The sequence below is a fragment of the Etheostoma cragini genome, chromosome 7, assembly GCF_013103735.1.
Source record: "Etheostoma cragini isolate CJK2018 chromosome 7, CSU_Ecrag_1.0, whole genome shotgun sequence".
NCBI classification, from domain to species: domain Eukaryota; kingdom Metazoa; phylum Chordata; class Actinopteri; order Perciformes; family Percidae; genus Etheostoma; species Etheostoma cragini.
Genome location: NC_048413.1, coordinates 24,882,756 through 24,894,663, shown reverse-complemented (window position 1 = coordinate 24,894,663; position 11,908 = coordinate 24,882,756). Strand labels below are relative to the sequence as shown.

Below are 11,908 nucleotides of genomic sequence, written 5' to 3'. Positions count from 1 at the left end.
TATATGCTTTGCCTATAGGACCCCCTCGAAAACGAGATGTCACATCTCAAGGGATTATTCCTAATAAAGAATTTCTACCTTAAACTCCGGGTCCTGTGTGGGCCCTCATAACTACATGATATACGTACGACTAAGTTTAGAGGGAATATTAGATTTCTACACCTATAAAACACCAGGTGCCATTGAAAACCCTGCATTTCTACTAGAACATGTTTACATTCTTTATACTCATTTCATATTTCATATTTGAACACCGGCCACTGGTATATTCTAATGAGCATGCATGCAACATTGAAAAGGGGAGCCAAATCTAACTGGCTTGTCGGATCCCATTTTTTTTGATTTAGGCGGCCCACAAAACTGACTGGGTTATCTTATTTCACAGTTTGTGGGTTGGTTGGGTACCAGATAAACAAAGATATGTGCACACACACTGAAAAAGTGAGTTTTTAATGATATGTCCCCTTTTAAATTTGAATAATTGCATACAAGATGTATGGTGAACTACATACATGTAGAATTTTGGCTAGCCTAGAAAACTAATGGTTCAAATAAGCAGTATGATGCCTTTTAAACATTTCATAATCAATAAACAACACACTCATGTGTCAGTTAGCATAGATCCCTTAGTGTCAACAAATTAGATATTGTCATTATAAACTAGGTCCTGTTCCATATTTACTGCACACTCTGTCCTTCTTCTCTCCCGCTCCAGCTTGTGACTGTGACTGGCGCGGCATTGAGACCTCTCAGTGTAACCGGTTGACCGGGCACTGCGTCTGCCAGCAGGGGGTGTCTGGTGTCCGCTGTGACCAGTGTGCCAGAGGCTTCTCTGGCCAGTTCCCTGACTGCAAACCCTGTCATCAGTGCTTTGGGGACTGGGATCGCATTGTGCAGGTGCAGTTTCATGCAAAACAGGACGTCTAATCCTCGGTCAGCAGACCCCAAATGTGAAATATGGAGTCATCCAACATCTCATCTCTTCTCATCAAAATTTTGTCTTATTACCAGGACCTGGCAGTGCGTACCAAGACTCTGGCAGAGCGAGCCCACGAGATTCAGACCACGGGGCTTACCGGGGCCTATGAGAAGGTCTTTAGGGACTTGGAGGGCAAACTGGCACAAGCTCAGGGCATTGTCAACGCACGCAATGCCACTGCTGCAGCCGTTGCTATCCTAATGGAGCTTATTGAAGAACTTAGGTACATCTCTTACACTCCACTGCATTTTAAATCGGAGTGTGAATGTGTGTGAATGTTTATCTGATGAGCAGGTGGCACCTTGTACGGCAGCCCCAGCCACAGTGTATGAATGTGTGTGAATGGTGAATGTTTCCTGTAGATGTAAATGCGCTTTGAGCAGTTGTTAAGACTGGAAAAGCGCTATATAAATACAGCACATTTACATTTACATTTAAATGTTTCCCAACTAAAAAAATATCCATCTGATGTCAGTATTTCTGCCACATAAGGTAGCAGTATCAAGATTAAGATACTTGATTTAGTAATTGTTTTGAAAAAGGATTGAACAAAAAACTCTTAAATCTGCTAATAGTATTTGATTTGAAATTACATTTGAACTGTCTTATCAGGATTACTATTCACAACCCAACAACTGCTTATCTTGCCCTGTAGATCGCAGATTGGCGAGACCACTGACACTCTGAACCGTCTGGAAGGGGACCTAACCATCGTCCAGGACAGCAACTCGGAGGCAAGCAAAGAGCTGAATGCTCTGGAGAGAGAGGCTAAAGAACTAAACCTCACTTCGGAGCAGCTACACCGCCAACTGGATATTCTCAAAAACTCAAATTTCCTAGGTGAGAAAAGAAGAGGGAAGACAGATCCTCTCTTTCCTCTGACTTTCTCCTGCTGTGGGCTTTCTTTTAACGGTCCACACTCTAGGTTTTTCTTTCTCACATGCACCACTGTAATTCCTAATCCTCTTCCTCTTTTCATCACTTTGTCAAGAATCTGTAATACTTAATAACTCGTTTTGATTAATCTAAAATCCGGTTTACCTTTTAGGTGCGTACGACAGTATCCGTAGCTCCTACAACAGGTCCTGGGATGCGGAGCGGCGCGCCAATGAATCAACAACCACTCGGCCCAGCACAGTCAGCCAATCTGCAGACACTCGCCGACGTACCGAGCGTCTCATCGCCGCCAAGAAAGACGACTTCAACCGTAAAAATGCTGCTAACAAACGTGGGCTTGGAGACCTCAACACCAGAGCACAGGGCCTGGACTTGAAGAAGATCAATGAGAAGGTCTGGTCACATCTGTCATTATTTGAAGCAGCTGTTAGTGCTGAAACACTTTAAGTGAAGCAACTACAGGAGCAGTAAAATTAAGAAAAAAATGGCAGCAACTTATTCAGGCCTGCTGGCTAACTGCTAAACTTTGTCTGCCTTCAATGAAAACACACTTCTTTCAGCTTGTCCACTAGTTTGTTTAAGATAAGAAGCTGTATTCTTCTTATTTACTGTCCATAGTTCATAGGGATTAAATGTGTCTCAATTTGGCTTTTGCATTTGTTTAACTGTCCACTATTTATGTAGAAATCCACAATTAAGTGATCTACAAAATTACATTTAAAAACATGATTCAAAGATAGCTCGGTTGGTAGGGTGTGTGCCCATATATAGAGGCAAGGAAAGGCAGCATTATTTGTATAGCACATTTCAGGGCCAACAACAACAACATCAACAGGGCCATTCAAAGTGCTTTACACAAAATCAGGTAAACAGATAAAACACAAGTATCCTAAAAAAAATATACAATAAATAACACAAAATAAATAAATTAAATAATTCATAAAATAGATTTTTTTTTAAAGAGTGTAAACTTGAGACTACCTTCACACTAAATAGTCAATGCTAGTGCTACCTTTCGTGATCACCCTCAGTGTCACTACCCTTCACAACTCTATTTTTAGAGACGTTATCTTTCGTCTCCTTGGACTCTTCTTCACACTAATTAAGCCAATTTAGTGCTGCCTTTCGTGTCTATTTTCGACACTACACATTCACACTTTTTCTTTAAAGTGTTAACCTTCAAGTCTTTCTTCCTCTGTATAACACAACCTTTATACTTATTCCTTGTCCTCAAAAAAAATCATTAAACAGATAAAACACAAGTGTCATAAGCATTAAACACATGAATAGACAGTTAAAAATAAAAACATTAAAACACATAAAACACAAGAATAAAAGTTACAGTGCAGCATAGGAAATTAAACATTGAAAAATGAACAGTCATTCAAAGAAAGGCAGCATCAAAAAGAAAGGTCTTCAGCCTTGATTTAAAAGAACTGAGAGTAGCAGCGGCTCTGCAGGTTTCTGGGAGTTTATTCCAGATAAGAGGAGCATAGAAATTGAACGCTGATTCACCCTGTTTAGTTCTGACTCTGGGGACAGAAAGTAGACCTGCCCCAGATGACCTGCGAGGTCTGGGGGGGTCATAGTGTAGTAGCAGATCAGAAATGTATTTTGGTCCTAAACCGTTTAGTGATTTATAAACTAGCAAAAGTACTTTGAAATCAATTCTTTGAGACACAGGAACCCAGTGTAAAGAGGTTTAATGTTTGACGCTGCAGGCCTGGGTACGACTCCAACCTACGGCCCTTTACCACTTGTCATTCTTCCCTTTAATGTCTTCAGCTGTCCTGTCGAAATAAAGGCCTAAAATGCCCAAAATGTAATCTATATAATTAAATGAATATGATTCAAAGCTAGCTTCTTAACCGCAACAAATAACATGAATTCTACTACAAAAGATGAGATAGCAGTAACTGCTACTCAACTGAGCTAGCAGTTATTAAATTTAGTTATTAAATTTAGCTACTGCTTCATTTGATTGTATGGGAACAGACCACAAGTAGTTTTCCCTTTTTTACATTTTTACACATTTCTATGGCGTAATATTTATTTCTAAGATAAAACAGACAACAAAAGAGTCTTTACTCTTTTAAAGAGTAAAGACTAAAGAGTAAAGACTTTAAAGAGTAAAGTCTTTACTCAGTATTGACCCAAAATGTCCTTCCAAAAGGTGTGCGGCTCCCCGGGTGATGCACCCTGTGAGGAAAGTCCTTGTGGGGGTGCAGGTTGCCGTGACGATGAAGGGAACAGTCACTGTGGAGGCCTAAACTGTAACGGTGCTGTAACAGCAGCTGACAATGCCCTGGAGGGAGCCAAACACACTGAGAAGGAGCTGAACAAAGCTATTGGAGAGGTGGAGGGACTCTTTATCAAGGTATGATGGCATATAGAAACTTTTTTGTGTCAACGTATTTCTCTTTGGAAAATCGTAGTAGAGGAAGCGGAAAAAGCTTTTTGTCCTCTTGTCATTAGATCAAAATGGAATGCAGATGTTCCAGTTGAATCTAGATTGCAAGTTCTTCACATTAAGGGGAATCCCTTGCAATTATTTGTGTGTGTGTGTGTGTGTGGGGGGGGTGTCCTGTAGGCACCTACTGTAGTGGAACAAACCACAGAGGCACTTTTGAGTACTCTGCCAGGTGTTTAGATGTTTGTCTGTGAAATGAAGGCTGAGTTTGAAAATGGGTGTGGTCCAAGCAGGGGGGGCGAGAAGTAAAGGGATAAGAATTACGGAAGGGCCCCCACTTTTTGCCACAGGCCCGATTTAGCGCCGTGGCTGGTTTACTTTCATTTTGTGCCAGCATCCCTCCACAGTACAGTACACAGACTGAAACTCTCAGAATGGAGTGAAGGCTAATTAAGCTCAGACGTGTGTTTTGAATAAACAGTGCAGCTGCATTCTGGGACATACTGTGTGTGCACTCAAAAAGAATTGAGTGAAAGTGGGCACCCTAAAAAACTTAAACCGAAGTCTTTATCACATAAACCATTCTTAAAAACGCTGTTAAGTAAGTACAGTCATGGTGAATAAGTTTTTTCTGTTAGTCTTTTGTGTACTTCATAAACATTTGTGCCTTACATTCAGGTGGCAGACGCCAAGACCAAGGCAGAGGAGGCCAAGGGTAAAGCCCAAGCAGCTCTGGACAAAGCCACCGCCACCAAGAAGAAAGTGGAGCACTCCAACAATGACCTGAGAGACCTCATCAAACAGATCAGAGATTTCCTCACTCGTGAGTGTGATAGTCTGCTGGGTTTATACATTATAATATGTTTTACATGTACATGCATAGGTGGAGGCAGGGGATATGCCCCCCCCCCCCAATATTTAAAATATGTAGATCTGTCCCCCTTACAAAATGTGAAAGCAACCCACTCCCCAAAAGAGTTAACAAACTACCATTCAGGGGGCTCAAACCCGCCGTTATAATGTGTGTGTCTTTATGTTGAAACAAACCTAAGCCCTTTTGTACATTAGGCAAGTTAACCAACAACAGGTAGAAAAGTTATGTTGCCTTTTAATCAACCCTCCTTTGTCAACTCTGCCACCTGTCATGTCTCTCTCTCAGAGGAGGGTGCAGACCCAGACAGCATTGAGGCAGTGGCAAACCACGTGTTGGAGCTCTCCATCCCTGCTTCATCCCTTCAGATCAGACATCTTGCTGATGAAATCAAGGAACGTGTTCGCAGCCTTTCAAATGTGGACGCCATCCTGGAGCAGACGCAGGATGATGTCCGCAAGGCCGAGAAGCTGCTGCTGGATGCCAAGAGGGCAAGGTAGTCAGAATAGAGTCAGCCATTAAATACATTGTACTGTTATAGATTTTTTTGTGCTAAGAAAGAGAATTCTCATTGTTGTTAAGGCACAGTGCTGAGGAGGTGAAGACCACAGCAGAGACAGTGAAACAGGCCCTGGTGGATGCAAAGACTGCCCAGACATCAGCAGAGAAGGCCATAGCCAGAGCCAAAGCTGACATTGGGGAGACTGAATCCCGACTGGCACAGGTAACCAACCAAAAAACTAAACAGAAATACATTAAGCTGCAAGCTGTATGTAGAAGTGGTTTACTGGGCAATAAGTAAAAATGTGTACTGCACCATACCACAAATAGTCATATGTGTACAAGTTTATTGATGCCAGTCACTAGGCGATCAGCCGGGTGCTAAGATCTTAGGCTGAGATTTAAAGGTCCCATGGCATGAACATTTCACTTTATGCAGTTATTTAACATTAATGTGCGTTCCCCCAGTTGGCCTATGGTCCCCCAGTGTCTAGAAATTGTGATAGGTGTAAACCAAGCCCTGGGTATCCTGTTCCGCCTTTGAGAAAATGAAAGCTCAGATGGGCCGATCTGGAATCTTGCTCCTTATGAGGTCATACGGGGCAAGGTTATCTCCCCTTTCTCTGCTTTGTCCACCCAGAGAATTTGGCTCCCCCATGAGAAAGAGAGAGGCATCATGGCTTTCAAAAGAAGCAAAGTGGCAGTTGGTCATGGCCACACCCATCACCCTCCACCTTGCCGCCCCTCTTTCCTCCTTAAAAGCTACAGGCTCAGAAATGGCACATACTAAGGAAAGCTCATTGTGGGGCTGGTTCTTGTGGTTGTAATTCTACACCAAGGCTGAATTTTGGGAAAGAGACTTCAGATAGGGTATTAGGGGACCACTAAGGTCTATGTGAAAGCACCCAAAAGCAATATGTCATGGGACCTTTAAAGTTTGACCATTGTTGCAAGAAATTTTACCAGTTCAAAATAATTAATACATCACTGTTTTATGTGGTCATATTCATGGTAACCCTACTAGATGTCTTACATGTAGATTAATCTATTTTTCTATATATTATTTTTTTTCAAGTTTATTATTTTGGCAATTTTGCCTTTATTGGACAGTTCACAGAGATGAGGCAGACAGAAAGAGAGAATAGTGGATATGACATGAAACCAAGATTACTGACTTGCGCTATAACCATTTGTCTATCAAGGCACTCCTCTATTTAGTTATCAATTGTTCAAATTTGACTTTAAAGCTATTATCAATTTTTTTTATGTTAACAGTAGATCAAATCACTTCTGGTGAGCATTTTAGCGTCTTTTAGCTCATTGTTTTGGTTTTACAGCCCACAACCGTTGTGTTTTTGCTTGGTCTCACTGCTCTCATCAGTGTTGTTTTCGGCCACAGCAGGCAACTGTATTCAGTGAAAAATCTCTCATTAACCCACTGTACTTTTCCTGCTGAGCAGCGAACGGCAGATCATAGCTTAAGTTAGTAAATATTGCATTAACACTAAGGGGCCAGAAACACAACCTCCAATAGGAATTACTCCAAATCTGCTGGATGTGCAAATAAGTCATAAGTAAGTCAAGCTTAATGGCTCAAATAATTTGTATACAGTTTAATTGGTAACAATTATACCCATGTGTGGACAGACTAGTGCGAGAAAATCAAAGATTTTTTTAAGTTCAATGTGCATTTGGACACATACAGATTAAACCAGCATACAGGCACTTCATCCAACACAAGCAAACCTTGAAATTATATAATTTCAGAGGAATCTGAATTCACTTTGCCTTCTCTCCACAGATTGAGTCAGAGACATCAAACAGTGAGAAGGACCTGAATGATGCCATGGACCGCCTGGGCACACTGGGACAGGAGATTAATACCCTGAAGACCAAACGTGCCAACAACAGCATGGCAGCTGCCCGAGCCGAGGAGACAGCCACCATGGCACGAGACAAGGCAAATGAAGCCAAGCAGGTGTGTGTGTGTGCACACATTTCCTCATAGAGCGTACAGTGTACATGGCTGTTAAAGAAAAAACTCTCTCCTGTCTTGATGCTCAGATTCTAGATGGCCAGCTGACAGATAAATACCATGAGGTGCAGCAGCGGGTTGACACAAAGGCCAAGGCTGTACAGGATGCCAAGAAAAGGGCAGAGAGCCTCAGAGATGAAGCAAAGAAACTACTGAAAGATGCCCAGAACAAGCTCCGGAAGCTAGCAGGTGCTTATTTATGTCTGTGTGTGTGTGCCGGTGTGTATGTAGATGAACAGATAGACTGGGTTTATTTGTTTGCATTTGTTTGGAGCAAGACAATTATGGGTGTATAATTTAAAAGACACAATTGTTGAAACATGTGGAGTTCAAAAATGTTACACATTTATGAAAATAATATTGTACTATTTGTTTACTATTCACATAAACTATTTAGATGCAGGTAAAACTTTAAAATAAATACGGACAAACTGTTAGTTACAGCCAACCAATGTTTAGACTTTAAAATAGATGGGGAGGAGTTCTTTTCTTCTGGTTCCGTCCGAGAAATGAGAACACTTTAGCTGTTTTCAAATTATAAAAAAACTGATTAAGTGACATGCTAACATTGTTTGACATGTTTAGAATACGCTCATATGCAGTTTTGCAGAGAGTCTATGATGAGAAGATCAATATCACTCACTGTACAGTGTGGTTTTGATCTTCTCATCGAACTCTCGGCAAGCAATTTCCAGAGAAAACAACAGAAAGTGAATGAGCTTATTCGTCAAAGTATTAAATATGACAACTGGTTTTGTGTTTAGTTTGGCGTAAGCCCTAGAAAATGTATTTAGCCCTTTCTTTTCTTCCCTTTTCTTTCTCTAAGCCTTAGAACATATAAATATTTAAGGTTTGTCCTGGTTGAGCTGTGAGGAGTCTTTTTTGATTACATCCAGCCACTAATATATCTATATACATATAATAAGATAAAAAATCTGTGTCATCAGCATAACTGAGATACTGTGCGTCCAGATGACATCATCTAGGGGTTTCATATATAGACGAAAAAGCAGAGACTCTAAACTTGATCCTTGAGGAACCACACAAGTTACTTTATAGTGTTTTAAGAAATGACAAAGAACTCTAAAACAAAGAGATAGATAGGCTACTTAAAACAGGTAATCAACTGTATCAAAATCAGCACCCAGATAAATTCTAATGACTTAAGAATGACTTAGCACCAAACGCTGTTAATGCCTGGCTGTGTAACCATTCCTGACATTCCTGCTTCCAACAGAGCTGGAGAAAAACTATGAGGAGAACCAGAAGAGGTTGGAGGGGAAAGCTCGTCAGCTGGACGGCTTGGAGGACAAGATGAAAGCTATCCTCAATGACATCAACAAACAAATCCAGATCTATAACACATGCCAGTAACTCACTACTCCATGTCATAAAAAACAAGTGCATCGTGGAATTACCCTGGCATTTTCTCCAGATAAAGTAACCGTACATTAGAACTTGAAAAAAATTTAAAAGATGGCTTGGACGGTTATTTCATCACTCTGCAGTTGAATTTGCATATTTTGGGTACAAACTGTGTAGGTGTGAATTTAAAACTGTGTCTATTATATTTATACACATATGTGTGTGTGTGTGTGTTTGTGTGAGTGTATATATATACGTACTAGACATACATATATATATATATACACACACACACAGTATACTGTATATATAAACATACTCAGAACTAAACGTGAAAAGGTTCTTGGTTATCACATATTTAATTTCAATTTGTGCACATTATTTTGTTTTTGATTTTCAAAATCTGAAAATTTTTGTTTTGAACATTAAACATGAAAATTATATCTTAAAAAGGTCCATAATACTCAGATTGGGGTGAAAGTTATGCATTGCAAACAATCTTTATTTTGTATTTTTTTTACTTAGAGTGACTGTTGTACAATCAGCGGGTCAATCTAATTTCTATTCAATTTCCATTGAAGTCTGTTATTACTAGAAGTATATTCGGAGCTGTGCTCATCACAAGAGGACTTCATTTAAACTGCACTGGAAAGCGTCTTCAGTATGAAACCACTTTGGGGTGTGTGAGGACATAAAATCAGAATGACAATCTGTTTAAATTTAACTAGATTTTTTTGCTGAAATGTTAAAATGACAAAGTCATGGAAGGCTTGTGTCATGTGGACACGCCAACAGTTTTGTTGTCATTACTTAGAATTCCTTAAGGGGGCAGCAGAAACTACGCACTATAGCCTTTACCAGCCCCCAATCCCCTCTGCCTGGTGTAGGAGGATGACTGCACACTAATATACTGTATGCAGACACAATGTTATGATGAGAGCAGTGTAGGCTTACAGCGCAGCGTGCATCTCTAGTGAAGCTATAATCGGTCTATCAATCTATATGTGGCTGAACTTTGGTCCAGTAAAATACCTCAACTGTTGCATAGAACTGACAAATACATTATGGTCTAGGTGAGCCTGACATGTTCTAACTTGGTCACTGTTATTTAGGTAACAAAATGGCATTCTCATTGGCAACACCCTCAGGACTAGTTAGACATTAAAAAGAATAGGCTTATTGGCTTTCTTGCCAAGAGTTAGATAAGAAGATTGATACCACACACATAACCACATCATTTTTTTTGTTGGGAAGTAAACAAACAACGACATGATTGTTGAACTTTAGAGGTGCTGATAGGTGAACTTTATTTAATTTTTTTACATTTGGATAGAGCCAGGATAGCTGTTTACTTGTTTTTCCAGTCGTTATGCTCAGTTAAGCTATCTGTGTCATATAATGGACAGATAAGGGTGGTATTGATCTTCTTATCAAACTCTTGGCAGGAAAGCAAATAAGTGTCATTCCAAAAATGTTGATCCTTTTAGTTATCAGCAGGATTCCTTTTTATGAATGCCAAACTTGTGATTGACAGATGGTGAATGTATGTATTAAATGTACTGTGATGATATGGAATAAGATCTGCAGTAATGGATGCCTCACTGTATTGACATAGTACTCTACTGACACTGTACAGAGATTAATTGTGCCTTAGACACATAGCCTACTGCTATGTGTCTTGGCCATTAACTCATGTACTATTTACATGACAATTTGTTTTTTCAGAAAGATAAACCAAAAAACTAACTTTATATATATTTTTCCCTCAGACTACATGATTTTGATAACTAATTGCCAAAGCAAAAACACCAAAAGAAGCTTGTGTAAAGTTTAACCGTGTACAGTTTTGTGAATAAAGGTTGGATAACTTAACTTGTGGCTGTGTTGAAGTAGGTTATTTGAGCATTTTTATCAGAAGTCCGTTAGAAATCAGATTAGAGTATTACAGGTTACTTGATACTGTCCCATTATCTAATCTTGCTGTCTTGTGGTGTGAATGTGCATGCGTTCACACCAGGATCTGCAAGAGTGTAAGATTTCCCATTTCTATTTTTGTGTTCTGCAAGGATGCTATTAAGTGCTTTCATGAGTCCTTGATTTGCCCTTTGACAAGTTGGTGTTGTTGCAGACCTTACAGCCGTCTCTGACCTGAACATTTGAGCAATGTCTGATATCTGTGAATGGCAGTATTACAGTAACAACTTACTGCCAAGATGACAGGAGAGAGCAGAACTGCCCTGAGACAGAGTTGCAGAGACACAGAGGGGAAAGGCCAATTCAAAGAGAATGCAAAACTTAAGGAGCTACAGTAGAAAGGCATTTAACTGGTAATACTTGCTTTGACCTTGTTTTTGGCTGTACAATATTGATGTGTTGTTAAATTACTTAGTGTTACAGTGAAAAGTTTGGATTAGAAAAAAAATATTTTCAAGGGCGCTCTATTCATGCTCCACTACAGGAGTTGCACAGGTTTGCATCATCATTGTCAACATTTGAGTGCAGATTCAGAGGATGACCAACGGCCCAGGGTGCCATTTGGGACAAGGCCCCTGTCTAAAAATAGTAGTGGTCTTGATGTATTATTGCCATGGCCCTGTCAGCTCCCTCCTCAGATGGTTAAACAAATATCTGTGGGAAATATAGCCCCATATAAAGAGTTGATATATGAGCACCACTGAATGTTTAATGGAGGATCTGGGATGGTCTTTAACTGAAGCAGTCCATTCTGGTCAGAGAGAAACCAACCACTATTTCTACACTAAAATACTATCCTGACATACACTCACCGGCCACTTTATTAGGTACCCCATGCTAGTAACGGGTTGGACCCCCTTTTGCCTTCAGAACTGC

At 40.1% G+C, this 11,908-nt stretch overlaps 1 protein-coding gene across 2 annotated transcripts in view; it reads left to right on the top strand.

The window, feature by feature from the left end:
* Positions 1-9,276, top strand: part of lamb2 (laminin, beta 2 (laminin S)) — a 44,458-nt gene extending 35,182 nt beyond the window's left edge. For both annotated transcript variants that reach the window (XM_034875688.1, XM_034875687.1), the window contains 11 exons: positions 716-897; positions 1,012-1,202; positions 1,635-1,819; positions 2,028-2,269; positions 4,050-4,253; positions 4,965-5,109; positions 5,446-5,653; positions 5,740-5,881; positions 7,460-7,636; positions 7,723-7,882; positions 8,931-9,276. In XM_034875688.1, coding sequence (XP_034731579.1) covers positions 716-897; positions 1,012-1,202; positions 1,635-1,819; positions 2,028-2,269; positions 4,050-4,253; positions 4,965-5,109; positions 5,446-5,653; positions 5,740-5,881; positions 7,460-7,636; positions 7,723-7,882; positions 8,931-9,067 — 1,973 coding nt within the window. In that variant the 3' untranslated portion in view covers positions 9,068-9,276. The remainder of the gene's footprint in view (positions 1-715; positions 898-1,011; positions 1,203-1,634; positions 1,820-2,027; positions 2,270-4,049; positions 4,254-4,964; positions 5,110-5,445; positions 5,654-5,739; positions 5,882-7,459; positions 7,637-7,722; positions 7,883-8,930) is intronic.
* The last annotated feature ends 2,632 nt before the right edge of the window (positions 9,277-11,908 follow it).